Here is an 18626-nt window from a genome sequence, read left to right as displayed (position 1 = left end):
ATCTAAATCTATCAACTAGGGACAATATAATAATTATATGTATACTAATTATTAATATCAAGTAACTATGAATGATAATGGAGAATAAATATGATAGAATATCATAGTTAAAAAAATGACATAAACTATTTGAAATAAATAGGTAATCATATTAATTCAAATATTTAAGACTATAGTTGGTGGTTTAAAATTTGATATAATAGGGTCACACGTGTCGTCCCCTCCCCCCCCTCCCCTTCCAATTGTTTTTGGTATTTTTATATTTCATTAATGTTATGCCTATATTTATTATAAAAATATTTTTATATGTTATCAATTTATTTTATGTTTTTTATAATATGAGCTATTATTTTAATTAGACCGATATAAGTCATTGATTATATACATCAACATGAACCCTTGAATTAAATAAGAAAAAATCTTGGCTATTGATTTATTTATTATTTCAATCAGTGATATATATATATAAAATAATATCTAACGGTTCATTAGGAGTATAAAAGTTATTTTATATGTAAGATTTAAACAAAATCGCTATCACAGGGCATGATGGGCATCTCATGGTATAAAATTTTTCACATGTACTTATTGAAACTGATTTAGTATCTGTTGTTAACCTTTTTAACAGGAAAACCAGACCTCCCAAGCACTTCTTTTTACTACTCAATGACTGTGAGAAGAAATTGATTGAATTTGATGCGTACCGAGTTATTTTTTGACTATCAAAAAGTAAACAGTGTGGCTGACATTTTAACTAAGAGAGCTGCAGAAAATAATTTTTGTATATGGCCCCTTTTCTATACACACTTATGAAAGATGACATGTATCAAATGTTTGTAAAATGCACTACTTGTGTAAAATTTGAAATGCAATGATATGGTGAAGAAAAGGGATGAATTTTGCCCAGGCCAAAAAATCGTTGGAACAACATCATATCATGAAAACATGTCAATCAGTTCAGATATATTTTTATTTTTATAAGATTAATAAATAAAAATGAAAAGCAAAGTGAGTGTCCACGTGGATATGCTGACCAAGTTTGGACACCGAACATCGAGAAACATCGTTAGGGCACCACACTCCCACGTGGGATACAATGATGCTTTACTTGTGGCCTTTGCTGGCCACCAACCGCCAACAAACTTAACCGCCTTCACAGTTTTCTTCGTTCAGACCAAGTTCAAATTACGACCTCATTTCTTACTTCCCACTTCCCTTTTGGCCCTCAGTATTTAGCCGAATTCTCGAAAATGCCCTTTTTTCAATAACTTTTTTTTTATTATAATTGTCGTATGACTGATTATGCTCTCCAAACTGCATATACCAATTGTACCTGTTATCCAATCAATAAGTTTGACCAAATCCAATTACATTATAATTTCACGTCCACAGTCCGACCGCTTCTAATTAACTTACACCATCAGTCAAGTTAATTATGAAATAAATAGAATTAAAAAATAATGGAATTCGTAAACTACAAATAATAATAATAATAATAATAACAAAAAAGTGACAATTTTTTAATCTTATTATTTATATATATAGATATTTAGTGACTAGAATGTTTATTTCGTCGTAATAATGAACTTGATGATTTTAATAATTATTATTATTTTGTAAAAATTATTACTGGCACGAATCATCAACAAAAAAATAAATAAAATTATCACTAAATACAATTAATGACATATGTATAGTGATAATCTGGTAACAACAATAATAGTTGTCACTAATTACATTTAGTGATAACTTCATGTACAATTTTTATCATTAATATTAATTATATAGTGGCAAGATAAAAATTATTATCAATTAATATATATTTTTAGTAATAATTTTAAAATATTACTTGATATTTTGTCACTAATATTATATTTCTTGTAGCCATAATTGAAGCGAAATGATTATGTGATATACGGAAAATTATTAAACAAAGATATATATATATATATAGTTTTTTCTGTCCAAAAATATTTTCCCGAAAAGAAAATCATTTATTTCCTTCCCTTAGGTTTAATTTCAACTTTTTTCTAAAAAAAAAGGTCATCATACGTCAACTGTTCAAGTTCTAGACTTTCTTGTATTTTCTGGAATTAATTCATTAATTTTTTTTTTTTAAAAAAAAAGTCATTATCATATTTTCATATTTTCAACGGAACAAACTTAGGAATATTTCTAGACATCAGAGATTATTGCACGGCTGCTTCCACTTTCGTTACACGTGTCGCCAAATAAATCTTATTTCCCAAATCATATATGGAAAGTTTTAATTTAGATCAGATTTATTCTTATATGAATTGATTATATGAAAAGTGTAATATACTTATAGTGTAATTGATAAATAATTTAGTAAAAATAACCAATCACATAACAAATATATCACATCTGCTATGTGGTCGATTTAATTAAATTAAACTTAATTTGGGTAAACATATTCCATCATATATTTGCATTTTAATACGTTTCCAACTTATATTATAAAGAATAATATCTATAATTTATTATATATAATCATTTATACTTAGTAACTAAATCCACATGCCAAAGAATATTCTTTTGATTAAGTGAAAATAAAACCTTAATAACTATCATATATGAAATCAGTATTCTAATCATCAACAATTAGTCGCAATTTGTAAATCAATTAATAATAATTATAAAATTCAAAAACCTCACAGTTATATCGATTCTCGAGACCCCTTTTTAATAAAATCCTAATTTATATTTGATATGATATTAGTATTAATCGATTCTCTTCCTTCTTTAATATAGTTTAAATTTTTAATGAAATATTCGTTTAACATAATATCATAACCAAATAAAACAAAAGACGTCATGGGTTCGAGTTTCATTGCCACTCGTTAGAAAACAAAAATTTAACGTGATTTTTCTCTCTAACAATTTAAATTTCTAGATAAGACGGTAGTTCCACAATAACATATCAAAAACTTTTTTTTTTTTTTCAAAATGAAAGAATAAAAGAAAAGGTAATTTACAGCTGACCCCTCTGAGATTTGTCATAATTATTAACACGTCATCATTGTTCGAAAAATTATTAATATTTTTTATTAAAATTAACGATCGTTCAACATATACTCCCTATAAAAACTGTTACGAGGAATATGACTAAACGATTATTAATACCAAAAGGGTATTTGTAATTTTTGAACAATAATAAAATAATTATAATCATAACAAATCACACGAGAGCCTATTATAATTATCGAAACAAAAATATAAAAATCCTCCATTTATAACACGGGAAAACAACAGTAGATGAGCATTGGCAATTGCCATATTGATAGGAAACTGAAGCGGACAAGTCAAAATCAAAGAATAGAATCGTGGAGAGTGGAAGACGGGCCGTCCGCCATCTGCTTTTGACATTCGCCACATTTTCTATGTACAACCAAGAATTCAACATCAAACTCAACAACCAATACCCTCCATCCACGTACCCCTTACCCTCCCCCCCAACCCCCTTCCTGGTCAAACGTGATCACCAAGATCTCGAGTCAAACCCATGATCACAAAAGATCTTCTTCCCCCACACACACCAAAAAAGAAAAGAAAAGAAAAAAGAAAAAGAAAAGACCTCCACACGAAACCATAATTTCAGCAATTGTTTTGATCAAGTAAAAGGGTATTTATGGCAAATAAATAAAAATTGAATTCCACTCCAAAATGATGAAATCTTATTAATTCAGGGTTTGAGTAGTTATTGCTGTCTCTCCTACTTATTCCCACCACTATCATCAACATTTCATGTCCCCAGTTTTCATCTATATAAGTTCATCCAAATAGGCCTAACAACAAGTCTTTGTGAGTTTGGAATAAATTCATACTTCTTTGTTAGGGGTGTGAGGTGTGTGTGATTTTCTTGATCAAGTATGCCTACTATGGAGCAGAAACAAATCATCGAGGACTATAACAATCACGACCATGATTCGTATAAGGGGGTTGGTGTTCATAGCCAAGTCAGGAAAATAAAGCAAGAGATGGAGAAGAAGGTGCTGCAGCAGCCCGAGACGAGGCCGGCCCTCCGCGAGATCACCCGCCAGCACCACCGGTCCCGGTCGCCGTTAGGTTTGGCCGAGAGGCCGATATCTGTTGGGAACTAGCTATAATTATATATATAGATGTAGGTATGGATGATAATCTTCTATCTATATGGATGGGTTAGGTTTATGGCATGTCTGCTCCGGCATGAGGGAGTTTTCTTGTTTCTCTTTTTCTGTCTTCAGATGTACATATTTGATGTATAGTTTATTAGTTATATGAAGAGGACCTTCTGTTTTCTCTTCTTGATTAGTTTTGTTGTTTTTTCATTTCTTTTTGTTGCGTAGACACTGATTTCAAAGGTTCGGATCAATTAAAACTCCAGGACCAGGAAGATATAGGAAGTAATTGTTTCTTCCTTTTTCTTAATTTTTTTATTTTTTGCCTATCGCTGGAACGTAGATCAGATCTAGGCTAGAATTTTTTGTTTCTCTTGCTTTTCTCGATTTTGTATAAGGGTAGTATGAAACCGACAGCCGTGTTCTCTTCCAAGATCGGGCTTGTATTCCACTTCATATATATACATGTTATACGTATAGAATTCACTTCAACTTTGTATTTCGGAGAGAAATAGGATGTTATCCGCGGGACACGATTACGTAAAGGCATGACTTCATTCACATTAAATACGATTACAGCATATGATTTGGTATTTATAACTATGCATGAACAACAGGAAATTATCAGATAGATACACATGAAAAGGCCATTTCTTTGCATGCTTCTAGAAGCAAATACAATAGAGTTGCAATGCGAACTCTGATGCCATGATGAATTATTGAGCAAAAAGGTTCTGTTCAATGCAAGTTACAGAGAAATTGAGCATCAACATGCAGGTAACTGGAGAACAAACTCTATATTTCCATCATATTTCAGATTCAGAACAAAAATCGTAACGGAGAACTTTTACAATGAGATGAAATGCATGAAAACATCCATAGGTTATCACGAAGGAGGCAACACAAAAATGCCTCTTCTAGTGACTGTTTGAGCACATAATTATTGGGAAGTGATGGATTCCTTCGACGAAAGTAACTTCACTCTCCTTATAAGATCCCTCATGGCATCAATAATGACAGACTTCTTCTGGACCCTGTATCGGACAGCTAACTCAGTTGTTGTAGAGACTTTCTCCTTTAATGTGGATTCATCTTCCATGATTTTTGTTGGGAAGTGCCCGAGCGCAATCACACAGAGAGCAATCATGGTGCGGAAAGTAGCCGCCTCGTTTGATGTTCCAAGAGGAGCCTCTGAGTTAATCGATTTAATTGTAGCTAAATCCTGCTTTTCTACTGCTTCTCTGTCATTGGATAGGAGAACTCGTAAGGCAGCCAAGAGCCGGTCCTCTACTAACTCTGATCCTCCAATCCTTACCTTTCATGAACAAGAAAGAAATTAGTTGAAAAAAATTATATGATACTGCACAGCTTTGGAAACAATTACAGCATTTGTTTACCTAGATAAAACGAGGGTCATAAATTGATACCCAGGTTTGTGACAAGAATCAAGAATATTTTATAGATCCGCTAGCATCACATTTGATGTAAAAGAAATTTCAGTTATACGATACTTATTTTTCTCAGTTGCAGGATTTTGTAGATGCAATGGTCGTCATTTGATTCATAAGAAATCTTTATTATATAATGGTGTTTCAACGTCATAGGATTTTGTGAATGAGATTGAGAAACAAAGAGGTGTTTTGCTAATAATGAGAGGAATGACGCGCACGATTTTCCTTCAACTACTTGGTTCACAAAAACAGACACTGAAGATAGCAATCATATACCTTAAGATCAGAATTTTCACCGTCCAGATTTAACTGGAGCAGAATTCTTTGCTGCCATGGTGATGGTGAAGAGAAGTTGGGGGATGAAACCCCAGCAGCCATGCTTGCAGCATCCAGAAGAGCTGGGTCATATTTCAGTTCAATGCAATCATATGGGTTTGATGGAATGACGAATCCATAATCTAGAAGGAAAAGATCGTTATTTAAACAGCCATAATTAAGTTCTAATGGATCGTCTTGTTTGATCTGCTTTCCAGCAATGACCTGATAAACATAGCACAAATATTAACAATGCTCTTAACTCACAATAGCCAGACATGCCTGTCGCATGGTTAATTTTGTGGAAGAATAAAAAATAGAACATACCTTTACAAGCATGCTCTCATTGTTTGCTTCCTTTTCTTGTACAATTTCAGCATTTGGCATGAAACTGTGGTTGCACATGTCTATTAGTGGAAGCAACATGGGAGTATCAACGTGGGTCCCATCTGGTTGTCTACTGCCATATAAACGGAATGCTCGAGATGAAACAGCTGACATTGCCCATCCAAGTGATGATGCATCTATATCTTGGCCTCCAAAAGGGTGGTCGTCCAGTTTGACATTTCCAAGTTTGTTCTTCACTAATTTCTCAAAGTCAAGAAGAAAACGGCATCTCTTGTTTACCTGGTGAAAAAGAGTGAAGAATAGATGAGTATCTCCTCTCATCACCTCAAACACATTTCACGATTATGGACTCTTAATATATGCTTCCAAAAGTAGAACAAGCATTGCCGAAAAGACTCTCCTGAAAGCATCAGGTTGATATTATACTGAGAAGTGCAAAACGTACAAAGCCTGTAACAAGGCCTGGGAGTCACAAACATACTTTTTTAAGTATCTTATAACATTTACGTCAGGCTGACCTGGACGTTGACATTTTCAAATAGTATAGCAGCTTTGATGGTCATCCAATTCAGAACCAAAGTTGCATCAAGTATAGATATACCTGATGAAGAAGAGGAGCATACTGTAAATTCTTGATATCCTCGCCAGGGAAGAAAATGGGCACACTATAAGTTTCAGGAAGATTGCTGATGTAGGGCCACCAGAAGGAACCTTTTCTCGCTCTTTCTTGCAGAAGCTTCAGACCCAATTTCATTGCCCACAGTTCCTCTGTCAAATGCTCCAAATGTCCAATTTACTCCTTATACAAAATTCAATAGCCTAGTATTTAAAAAACAGAGTTACCAAACTATTTATCGATGCACAACTTCAAATTCTATTCCAGAAAAGAACAGCAGAGAAATGGCAACACTAATCTTTCAGTTGCTGATTTTCTTTGACTTTGACTCAGAGCTCTATTGCGTAATGTCACCAATGAACTTGAGTTATCAAATAATTCAATCTACAGACCACACGTAGACTAAGGATTTACTTCAGAACTTTTTATTTCAGTGAAATCTTCATCTATTTTGCATTATGGCACAATATTATGGCCTCTTGCTTTATAAAGAAACACAAGGAAATACCTTAATGTAGTTCTAAACACACGCGGATGCAGTTTTCTGTGTGTGTGTTTTCTGAATGTATATATCATATATCTGTAATTAATCTAGACTTATCTAAACATATCCAGGTTGGACTATAAAGAAACAACATATTCTTTCCTAGATGATATATTTAATACAGATCTTGTTTCATTTTATTTTCCAGAATATTACCCATTGACTCATCGACTAATGGAGGTACATCAAATAGAAGGTAAGATAGGATTAATGTCCTAATTGCTGATCTGAAGTCATCCAGAAGAAGTGAAACTCATTATGAAAAAGTTGTGATATGATGGAAGAAAAATCTAAATAAAACAAAGTCACAATCAGAACAGTAAAAACTTCGATGAAGCTGATAAAATTGGGAAGACTATGTGATGGGTCGTACTTTATAACATTAATTTCTTTTCGAAGTGGAATTGCCCAACCCAAAAGTTATGCCTCACAATAGCTTATCCTACCTGCTACATCCAAACTATAGCATGTAACTCGGACTCTGGTATAATTGTCACAAGCTCAAGTTAGCTAACTCAGCCAGACAACATTAAACCAAACTGAACCAAGGTTGAGACAAAGCTTAACACTTGAATTCTTCCAAAAGGAGACATGAGAAAAGTAAGCTGAGGTAACTTACACGCTATCTGTACTGCATGAATAGACACATTGTATAACTGTGATCCTACAAGCAATACTACTTACAAATACACATATAACCAATTCATTAGTCTTTATTCCAAACTTCTCATGCCTGTTGACATGGAATTCTACATAATGTTTGCTTTTAAAACTTGTTAACAGCTGACGAAATAATTCTGGATTATACTTGTTTCTATTAGAGGCTAACATTTCGAACTTTAATATCATTAGGTCTTGCCTCCGAATCATTTTAACTTTCAAACTAAGCATGAATTTTTCAGGAAAGAACTCATTGAATCCAAGCCTTGAATTAGAAAAACAATAGTAATCGATGAAAGACACAATGATATCATATTGTCCGACCAAACGGAATTTTATAAATGGAGATCATAGTGTTAGGAATCAATATTTAGCGCCTCACACTCTCATAATATAAACGGAAGATAAACAAGCTCGTTAGAAACTGAAAATGCACCTAGCAAGAACATGAAATCATAGCTAAAGCAAATCAAACAGCTGATAAAGCCGTTGCCATCTTTCAGTAAGTTTTACAATAAACCTTAAAGATAATTCTATCAAACACAAAATCATGCTGAACAAATTCCAGAAAAAGAAACTTCCACATACTATGCCAAACAAAATTACCCAAATGGGAAATAGTAAAAAAGAAGAGAAAAAAACACCCACAAAGAAAGGCCTTAAACCCACCATAGATTATTCAATAGAAATTAAAAAGAAAAGAAAAATGATCAGAACAATGCTCTAAACGGGAAAATACATACCCGGAATATGTCGAGCTAAATCAATCAAAGCAGAGGGCTCCCCATCTTTGGCATCGAACCTGAGAGGAATGTGTTGGGGGAGGATAATGAGGTCGGACCCTTTAGGGATTTCCTCCGAAGCCACAAGCCCGAGGCCAAGCCCGAGCCCATTGGGTTTTTCCTCCTCCAAATATGCTATCTTGATGGACTGGTGCACAAATCCACCTTCTCTACGGACCCACTTTATGATGTCCGGCGGCTGAGGAACCAGCCGCGCAGGGTAGAGGCAGGCCGAGGCGGCGGCGTAAGCTAGCGGCCTAGCGTGGGTCAGTGAGGTCGCCATTAACATCATCTTGCTCGACATTCTTGTATTCTGCCCGTATTTGCCAAAGGCTAAAAACTCTCATGGGTTAAGATCTCATTGGTCGGGTCATGTTATAGCGTTCGGGCGGGTTCGAAATCGGTCGATTTGCTCTACTCATACTATTTTTTCATCTTCAACCTTATCAATTTTACTAAAAAAATTTCAGGGAGATCTTTTTATTTCCTCTTTTTACTTTTTTTCAAAAAAAAATAAATCTTGATAATTTTAGAAATATATACTATTCGAAAATGAATTTTCTCGCATGATGGGGGCAAGAAATATTTGGCACTGTGCTTGTAATAGCTTCGGAGGGGTCAAACTGCATATTATTTGGTGGAAGTTTGCGATGAATTCTCTTTTTTGGTGAGAATAAGTTATGTAAAGAAAGTTATAAGTTCAAAAAAGTATTTGAAAATAAAAGTGAAACAAAAAGGTTAAATTGGAATATTTGTAAAAAAATAATTTAATATTCACATGTTTGTCAATACATTGCAAAAATCAGTAGGATGCTACTTAGTTTAAATCAATTTAATTTAAACTTAAAAAGCATAAGCTGTAAATAAAGAATATTATTTTTAATTTTTTTTCAACAATAAATACTTTTTTAAGCATTTACAAACATTTTTTGAATGAATTGAGATACGGGTCTGATTAAATCACTGCAAAGTCAATTAATGTGGTGTCGTCACAATGTCAAAATATGCATGAAAACAAAATGTAAAAAAAAAAAAAAAAAGGTTTGTAAATCGATTACAATAATCATTAATATCAAATAAATGTATCGAACAACAACCGGAAACTATAACAATCATATAATAATTATCAATGTCAAATAACTATATCTAATCAACAATTATTATTAAAGTAGAACGACACATATTATTAAAGTAAAGTAACATCTCACACGTTGGTGGGGTTTGAAACCATAACTTTAGAGTGTAATTTAACTTAATAGTCTAATTGCATGATCATAAAATGTGGTCAGACTTGAATTAATTACATAATAAATATAAAATATATAATCGATGGACGATTTAAATAAAATTAATAATTAATTTGATTCGATCAAACCTCCTCATCAGTGGTACAGCAAGAAGTTGGCTACAATGTCAAAAGCTTCATCAAAACAAAATTTTTACTCTATATCAAAGGAAGTTTTACCTGCAGCAACCTTTGCAATTGTAAGACGAAATTAATGATAAACAAAGCCAAAAGAAGTACAAGAAAACAAAGTAAAAGAACTCAAGTCTTATGTTGCCATTGCTTATATAAAAAAGATTTCATATTATCCATGTATTGCTTGGAGTTGAGTAATTCTGAGAGGAAACTGGAAGGTAAATGAGGTCTCATTTACATCAAGTTGGTATTCTAAATAACCAAAAATTCTAAATCAAATTAGAATCAGTCCAATCAAATTGATAATACAACGAGTGTGATACATTTGCTATATAATTGATTATTTTATTTAAAATTATACATCAATCACGATATATATATATATATATATATATTATTCTTGTCATATAATTTGTTCAAGCAAAATTAAATTTTTTGTCCTAAATCGTTAGTACTTTTGGTCCTATAACTTAATTTCTATGTTCAGTCCTTTTTATGATGAATTTGGTCCTGAACTTCTCACATTTGATTCTTTTTTTTCTTTTTATAAATTTAGTCCTATGTTGATAATTTTGGTCTTCTTCACACTTTCATAGACTTCGTTTTTTGTCTTATAACTATTGGTTGTTAAGATCGAAATTGTCAATACATGACTAAATTTATCGAGAAAAAAACTCAAATTTCAGGTGTTTAGGACTAAATTCATAAAAAAAAAAAGACTAAAAGAGTAAGTTATAGAATCAAAAGTGCTAATAACCTAAAGTTTCAGGATAAAAAATATAATTTTACCATTTATTCAAATCTAATCAAACTCGATGGCTGGCCCCTCATGACACAATACCAGTAATGTATGAGTTGAAATATGAGAATAACAAAACATCAACTTAAAATAAAGGGTCAAAAAGTAGGACCCGTGCTAAAAATTTTAGTCTAAATCGGAGTTGGCTAAAGCAGAAAGGAATCCAATTACTGCGATGACTGATCGCATGATGAATATATCGACTTACTGTATCACTGGTCGGGTTCGACCAAATCTAATTTGTGCCGAAATTTATCAAATATGAAAATAATTGTAAACCCAACTCCTTAAATAAAATTACCATGAGGTGCAGAAGAAACGCCTTATCAATTAACAAAACACAAACAAATTCAACCAATAAAGACAGTGATATTGAAAGAAAAAAAAAACACAATACTTTTTTTTGTCCCACAAGATTAAATTAAACAGCTGAATGGAGAACGAAAAAGAAAAAAAAAAAAATAATAACTCAACGTCCTGACAGAAACAAATATGAACACAACACAACCAAAACGAGAAATATATGCAGATTGCGAGGAATGAATAATGCTGTGCAATCGATCGGAGGGGTTGATCCATATATACGTACGATGAATCTCAGATGGCCGGCTCCGTCGTATCGAATCGGAATCCCTTCGTCATCATGACCTTAAACTCATCGAAATTGATGGTCCCGCTCCCATCGGAGTCCACCCCACTGATCATCTTCTCGCACTCAGCCAATGTGCATTCCTCGCCGAGGGACTGGAGCACGTCCTGCAATTCCTCGGCGGTTATGTATCCATTCTTGTCGATGTCGAAGACCTTGAAAGCGTCCTTGAGATTCTCCATCACCTCCTCGTGTCCCACGTCGGTGGTATTCAGCGCGATGAATTCCTGGAGGTCGATGAACCCGTCCCCGTCGGCATCCACCTCCTGGATCATAATTCTGAGCTCCTCCTCCGTGGCCGGCTGGCCGACGCTACCCAAGATCGACCCCAGCTCGGACGCGGAGATCTTCCCGTCTCCATTGACGTCGAATTTCTTGAAAACCTGTTCCAGCTCCTCTTCCAGACGGCTGCGCCCGTTTAGAGACGAGGATCTCGAGTTAATCATGGGGGCCTGGACGGGCGCCGTCGTGGGCGAGGTGTCGCCGTTGCCGTCCCGCTGTTTCTTCTTCCTCTTGAACAAAGCCTTAAATCCCATGATGATTACGTCTCTTAATTTCTACACAAGAAATCAGGTGTAGAAAAGGGAGAAAGATTGGATTTAATTTGTTTGAGGGGAAAGAAGAAAGATTGTAAAAGTTTTGCGGTTTATGTTGGGTGGAAATCAGGAGAGAAGATTTATGGTTGATGAGAGATGGATGTGGAGCTTTGTGCAATAATCAGGACTCTTAATTAACAACAATTAATTGATAGAGAGATAATTAGAGGATTCCTAATTCTAATTGCTACCAATTTCTATGTATATTCTCTTGGGATTTAATTAATTATTAAATAATCTCTTGCAATCTAATTATTTGTGGTGCTCCTTTTTTACTACAACCTATTTTTTTTAGATATTTCTACCTTTTTTATAAGTATTTGGTTCTAGTATTGACGTTTATGTTGTAATTATTAAGAAAATTAATATACAATGTTAAATAATTAAGCCTTTTTTATTTTAATTATTTTGTTCCGTACTCATTGGGTGTTCAGAAATAATACAAATTTTATTTATAAGAAAATAACTCAATAGTTATAAAAAAATTTAATATTAAAATCAGCGTCTAGCTAATCAATAAGTAAAAAATTCTTCTTGTTAATCTACATTACTTATTAACAAAATCTCATAATTTTCAGTAATTGTATTTTCCCCTAACTTTTTAAGATTTTCCTTTTAGAATTAAACATATGTAATATTTTATAAATTGTAGAAATATCTTATTAAGATAAAATATAAGATTAATTTATAACAAAAAACCGCTAAATCCTTTTGTAGAGCAAGTCTTTCGCAACTAGCTAGGATTAGGACGTAATTACTAAACAGATTAAGAAGTAATTAAATTAAATAATGGGAATAATAAAAGTTGAGAGAAATTATCCATATATACAAGCAAACAATTTCGAGTTATATATCCATTTATGCAAACAAATTAATAGAGAGGAATGCAGCAGTTACCAACTGTTTACTTTTTTAAGAGGTAGATGCATATTTAAGCGGGACTATATATGGAAATGTGAGTTTAGGTGTCCGTGAATAAAAATACACTTATTATGGGATTCGTTTATATACTAAAATAAGCAATAAAAATATAATTACGTTTAATTTCAATTTTCAATGATTGGGCATAAATAGAAAAGCAAAACCAATTTAATTTAATTGGAATTTCGAAAAATGATGTATTTGAAGTATACTGAATAATGATTAGAATAACATCAGCGTAGATTATACGGTGAAGTTGAACTAAAAATATGTGGAGAAAATTTAAAAAAACAGAAGAAGTTGAAATTCAATAATTAATACACCTATATATTTTTTTTTTTATGTAAGTTTCAAAGATTTATATAGAAATATAAAATAGCAGGTCTCCGTTGAAGCCTTGCTCGATTGGTAAGATTGAGGTCTCAAAATATTTTGATAGTGAATTTGAGTCCGGGGAATGTGTGTGTATGGCTAGCTCTGTAGCAGTTTGTTGCTTCTTTGAGACGTTTGAAAATTGAAATATTAATTAATGGAATGTATTGAATGAATATAATAAAACGCATACTACATTAAACGTAAAATAGGCGACTGAATAACACATGAGTTTTCACATAAATAACTTCTCATTTCCGGCAGTTTATTAAGATACCAAAATGATGAGAATACATACATATATATATATATATATATGAATTAACAGAATCTGTAACAATAACATCGACGGAGGAGAAAGCCATTGCATTCTCCTTTATGGCTTTCTCCTTAATGCAACTGGAAGTGCAAGAACTGCTGCTGAAGTAGATTCCTCTCTTGGTCTGGCTCTTCTCCTTGCATAACTTCAATTTTGACTCTCCTTCATCTTTCCTGATACATATTTCTGTTAATATTTAATTTTCATCAATTATATATATATATATATATTACCAATTAATTTAAAACAAAGTTGTAAATCGGACAACGGTATAAATTCATACATCTTGTAAGATGTTACATTTTATTTATTTAAAATAATTTAAGCTCTTGAAGTGTTTGATAAATTATATCGAGCTTTGATCATGAGATTTAAACCATTACAAATACCTCTTGTTGTTTGAGGAGTTACTCTGGTATCCAGCCTGATAATAACGACCGTCGACCGACAATTGGCTGATAATAACCTTATTTTGTTGACCGATAATAACATCATAATTTTTCAATTATTTTTAAAAAATAAAATTTCAGTAAGGATAAAGTTGATGATATTGTCACCTTACTATCCAAAAATTACAAAATTATGACGTCACGTCACTTATTATGGGTGTTAGTAATTTCTCAAACAATAAGGGGATATTCGTATTATCAAATTACAGGAGGCACTCAATGAAATTTAGCCTAAAATAAAATTATGGAGTTTGTTACTTATGAAAAAATTATAATTAATTTAAAATATACATTGGAAACTCATTTTTTTTTTTTAATTTAAGGATTTTATAGGCTTCTGACATCTTATTATTGAATATTATAAGTTTTTATTCTAGAAATATTACCAAACACTTTACAGTACCATGTAAGATTTTTTGGAGAGCTTATAATAAGCTTACACAAACACCTTTTAGTGGTAATATAAATTATTTTTTTTACTAATAATGGTAAATAAATTGTAAGAACTCATCTCGCAATAGCTCAATTCAATCAATATATTATTATGACTAAAAATAATAGATAAATTACAATAACCCACATAAAGTAAGACAAACACTCAAATAAAGATGACGTTTAGCGGGATACGAACTCATGATCTCGAGATTATTCATAAAAACTCAGCTTTAAGCTTGACCACGCTGGGGCCAAGTGGTAATATCAATTTATTAATAACTAAACCAGTTGATAGAACCCCAACGGATTCCACGTTCAATTTTGTTAGAAATGAGCAAAATTGATTAAATATTGTCCAATTTTTTCCAAAAAGTTGCCTTTAGTTATTCAAAATCATGAAACAAAAACGGACACTAAAAACCTCGGAATAGTAATCATGTAATATCAATATGCAGATGGAAGATAGAGAAACGAGCTGAAGAAATAAGGAGAAGCATCAACAGTAGTATAATTCTTGACACAGAACTCATAACAGGCTCCATCAGGTGCTTGTAATGATCAGATTAATGTGCATTATAAAAAAGATGCTTATTATAAAACAGTTTATTTAATTAATTGATTGACGTATAATAATTTTTTTCAAATATATGTTAGTCAGGATGAATTAATTATGTATGTATGTATGTATGTATATCGCTCTTAATGAGGAGATTTTAATTAATTAGATGGTAGAACGTAGGTCTCAGTATGAATCAACAATATTATCTGGATATCTTCATTTAATCGGGGACAGGTATTGTTCTTTCTGTGAGTATTTGGTTGAGATTAGACGCGGGACGAGGAGATTAGGAAAATGATCAGTGATCTTTAATCTGCCATTTAGAAGCAAAAAATCAAGAAAATTTGCTTTTTACTCACATAGAGTTTTAACATTATAGGGAGATAATTATAAAAAATTTATCCCTATAAATATCTCTATCATATAGATATCAAAAAAATTATAATTTTGGTCCCATAATTATAGACCAGGTGGTACCTAATGGTAATTATGCTGGCATTGAATTTGGAGATTAAGTTATGTAATTACAACAAATTAGCACATTAAAGACCGAAAATTCTAGCCCAAATTCGATTCGATCAAATCTGAAGCAATCATATTGGTAAGTGCAATATACTTATCATGTGATTAGCGTGGAGTTCCAAAAAAATCTATGATTAGTTTGGTTAAGTCAAACCTGATTTATAGGCGGGATGGAATGTGAGCATGCTGCAGCAGAAATTCTGTCAAGAAGGTGTGTGAGAGTATTTGCTCAATTCAGTGGCTCGTTCTCCCATCAGGATAGAGTCATTTGGCACTATACTCACGAGGGGTGTTCAGTGTCAAGAGTGCCTATTTCCTAGCACGCCGAGAACAAGTTCACAGAATGGATTTAGGCTGGTTATTCTTATGGAGGGCCTCAGTCCCGAATAAAATTAAGCATTTCTGGTGGGGTCTCTGTTTGGGGCACTTCCGGTGGTTTGCAACCTTAATTAGACATAGAGGAGTTCAAATTAATTGAGGCTGCCCGTTATGTGGGGCGGAAGCCGAAGATATGCATTACATTGTGCGTTGGCCGGCGGTGGTGGGCTTTACTAACATCCCATGTTCCGTCAGGATAGGATATGCTAGGTTGTTGCAATTGTGGGCGAGGCATATCTGTTTGAAAATCTGGGAGAAGAGAAGTTTCATCTATGCTTGATTATGGGGGCATAGGAATCTAAAGCTTTTTGAAGGTGCTGAGAAATCTCCGTTGGATGTGGTATTCTTCGCAAGAGGTTTTCAGTCGGAGTTTGCTGTTGCTGCTAACTTGAAGCGGGTTTCCCCAAGGCTGGAAAGACCGAGTAGTGAGGCATGGTCTCCCCTCTGGGGGGGAAGTTTGACAGTTAACTTCTCGGTGTCTCTACTCTCAACTCTCAGTCTCAGGCGGAAAGGGAGTTGGTGTAGGGGTGATGCTTAGGAATTTTATCTCCACTTAGAAAAAGAATGAATTGCTGATATTCCCTAATTTAACGGATCGAATGACCCAAAGTATGTAGTAAGTTGTTGGGAAAGAAAGAAACATAGAGAACAATTTCAATTGTTAAATTAGAGGACATGTGTAATTCATCATTTTCTTGGAAACAACTAGAAATAGCCATCATAAGGGCTAGGCTTGAGGAAAGCTCCTAAAATAAATTTAGACGTGGGATAGGATATTTTGGGCTTGTAGCCTTTATATTATAAAGGCTTGCGGGCTTCTCTTTTCAGCCTGTGTTTATTGTCAATTGCAACTATTTTGGACTTGACTCTATTAATGTATTCAAGCTTAAATTATAATGGTTCTTCTGAAAATTGACATAAATATATTTGAAAAATATCCCTTAAAATAATAACTAATTCTTTGTAAAAGCTCAGTGTAGGAGTATTTGTAATTTCAGAGATATTTATAAATTTTTAAATAATTAATAGTATTTATAATTATGAGAAATATCAGAAGATATATATTATTGAGTTTACTCTATATTTAAAGAAATATTTTTATAACAGTATATATATAATAATTAAAATAAGATACAAGATCATACAAAATACGTAAATCAGTTTTTAATTCATGATGAAGGTTCATAATTATTCATAGCATAAATAGATACTTAACAAGTCTCCAGCCTCCTCACAATATATATATATATATATATATATAGAGAGAGAGAGAGAGAGAGAGCGCTAGCAAGGTTTAAAGCAATAGCAGCGGCGACGGAGGCCGCGGCATTTTCCGCCTTGAAACCCCTCACGCTTGCAAACGCTATCACATTTAGCACCAGCAATGCAAATTCCGCCGAATTTTTTGCTCTTGTACAGACATGTTTTCTTCTTCTCTTCTACCCTCAGCCCTTCCGCCGCCGCACCTGGACATATTCCTGCATCCACAACACATATATGACACAATCATCACTTCAAACACCTGTTTATTTTTACTAAAATGAGAATTATATATAGAGAAAATGTAAACAATCCACGTGATATTGCAATTGAGCAAATTAACTCCTTATGAAAAAAAAAAATAGCAATTTTTTACTCACCTGTGTTCTTCAAAATACAATAATTCGTCTCTTGTATTTTTTAAAATGAAGACAGGGATGCAAATTCTTTACTTAAAAAATATACGGGTAAATTACTATTTTTTTTTTTCATATGAGGTAATTTGCTTATTTTAATATCACAATGAAATAAATTATATGTATAGAACGAACCCTGGATCATGAGGAGAAGCATAAACGAGAAAACACATATCACGACTGTTAAATACTTCATGATCTTGATTGTGCGATAGCAGGCTGATTATAAGTATTGCAGCAGCAGGTGTTTTATTAATTTGAGAAAAAGAGTGAGTATGTAAGCATGCGTTATATAGATTACAGTGCTCTTAGTTACGTTGTTGGAGAGTAAAAGAATTGAGGCCAATTGAATTAATTAGAGATAATTAAAATCCTGAAAAGTCATGACTTCTGAGATCAACCTTGGATCTCTACAGATAAGAAGAACAAAAGCTGCTTCTTTCTGAAATTCTGCCAACTGTTGCTCCAAGTTGTCCCTTGAGTGATCGTATCGCTTCAAGAAAATGACTCAATAACAATAAAAAAATATTAACGTCGAGTTAATTGGTAAGTAAAATTCTTATTGTTAATTTATATTATTTAATGCTCTAAATTTACTTGCTAATGTATTTAGCAACGAAAAGTTATTAGCTAACAAATTTAGTAAAATTGTTTAAAATATATATTTAATAGTGTAGATTAGTTAGCAATACAAATT

General features: G+C 32.9%; 2 protein-coding genes and 1 pseudogene across 2 annotated transcripts; 1 reads left to right on the top strand and 2 right to left on the bottom strand.

Annotated features, from left to right (window-relative positions):
• Nucleotides 1–3712: 3712 nt before the first annotated feature.
• On the top strand, nt 3713–4311 carry LOC105156205 (uncharacterized). Its single transcript, XM_011072277.3, has one exon. The coding sequence runs from the start codon at nt 3891–3893 to the stop codon at nt 4119–4121; it is 231 nt and encodes a 76-aa protein (XP_011070579.1). The 5' UTR covers nt 3713–3890; the 3' UTR covers nt 4122–4311.
• A 585-nt stretch (nt 4312–4896) lies between these two features.
• On the bottom strand, nt 4897–9286 carry LOC105156204 (Rubisco methyltransferase family protein). The gene is made up of 5 exons (XM_011072276.3): nt 8796–9286; nt 6834–7000; nt 6212–6511; nt 5846–6109; nt 4897–5433 (listed from the first exon to the last, which is right to left on the bottom strand). Exons 1-5 carry the CDS (start codon nt 9136–9138, stop codon nt 5059–5061), a joined length of 1449 nt encoding a protein of 482 aa, XP_011070578.1. The 5' UTR covers nt 9139–9286; the 3' UTR covers nt 4897–5058.
• Nucleotides 9287–11367: 2081 nt separating this feature from the next.
• LOC105156203 (putative calcium-binding protein CML25 pseudogene) lies at nt 11368–12384 on the bottom strand (annotated as a pseudogene).
• Between the last annotated feature and the right edge of the window lie 6242 nt (nt 12385–18626).

Source organism: Sesamum indicum, linkage group LG2 (genome assembly GCF_026168435.1).
Source record: "Sesamum indicum cultivar Baizhima isolate 11 linkage group LG2, ASM2616843v1, whole genome shotgun sequence".
In the NCBI taxonomy this organism is placed as follows: Eukaryota; Viridiplantae; Streptophyta; class Magnoliopsida; order Lamiales; family Pedaliaceae; genus Sesamum; species Sesamum indicum.
Note: the sequence above shows the minus strand (reverse complement) of the source record. Positions and strands in the feature narration are given on the sequence as shown.

Bases quoted from the DNA above. Each gene is read 5' to 3' on its own strand.
- LOC105156205 (XM_011072277.3), top strand. From the start codon at position 3,891: ATGCCTACTATGGAGCAGAAACAAATCATCGAGGACTATAACAATCAC.
- LOC105156204 (XM_011072276.3), bottom strand. From the start codon at position 9,138: ATGTCGAGCAAGATGATGTTAATGGCGACCTCACTGACCCACGCTAGG. The intron at 7,001-8,795 runs GTATGTATTTTC...AGCATTTGACAG, and splicing joins TTTAGCTCGACATATTCCGG to AGGAACTGTGGGCAATGAAA. The intron at 6,110-6,211 runs GTATGTTCTATT...TATGTTTATCAG, and splicing joins ATGAGAGCATGCTTGTAAAG to GTCATTGCTGGAAAGCAGAT.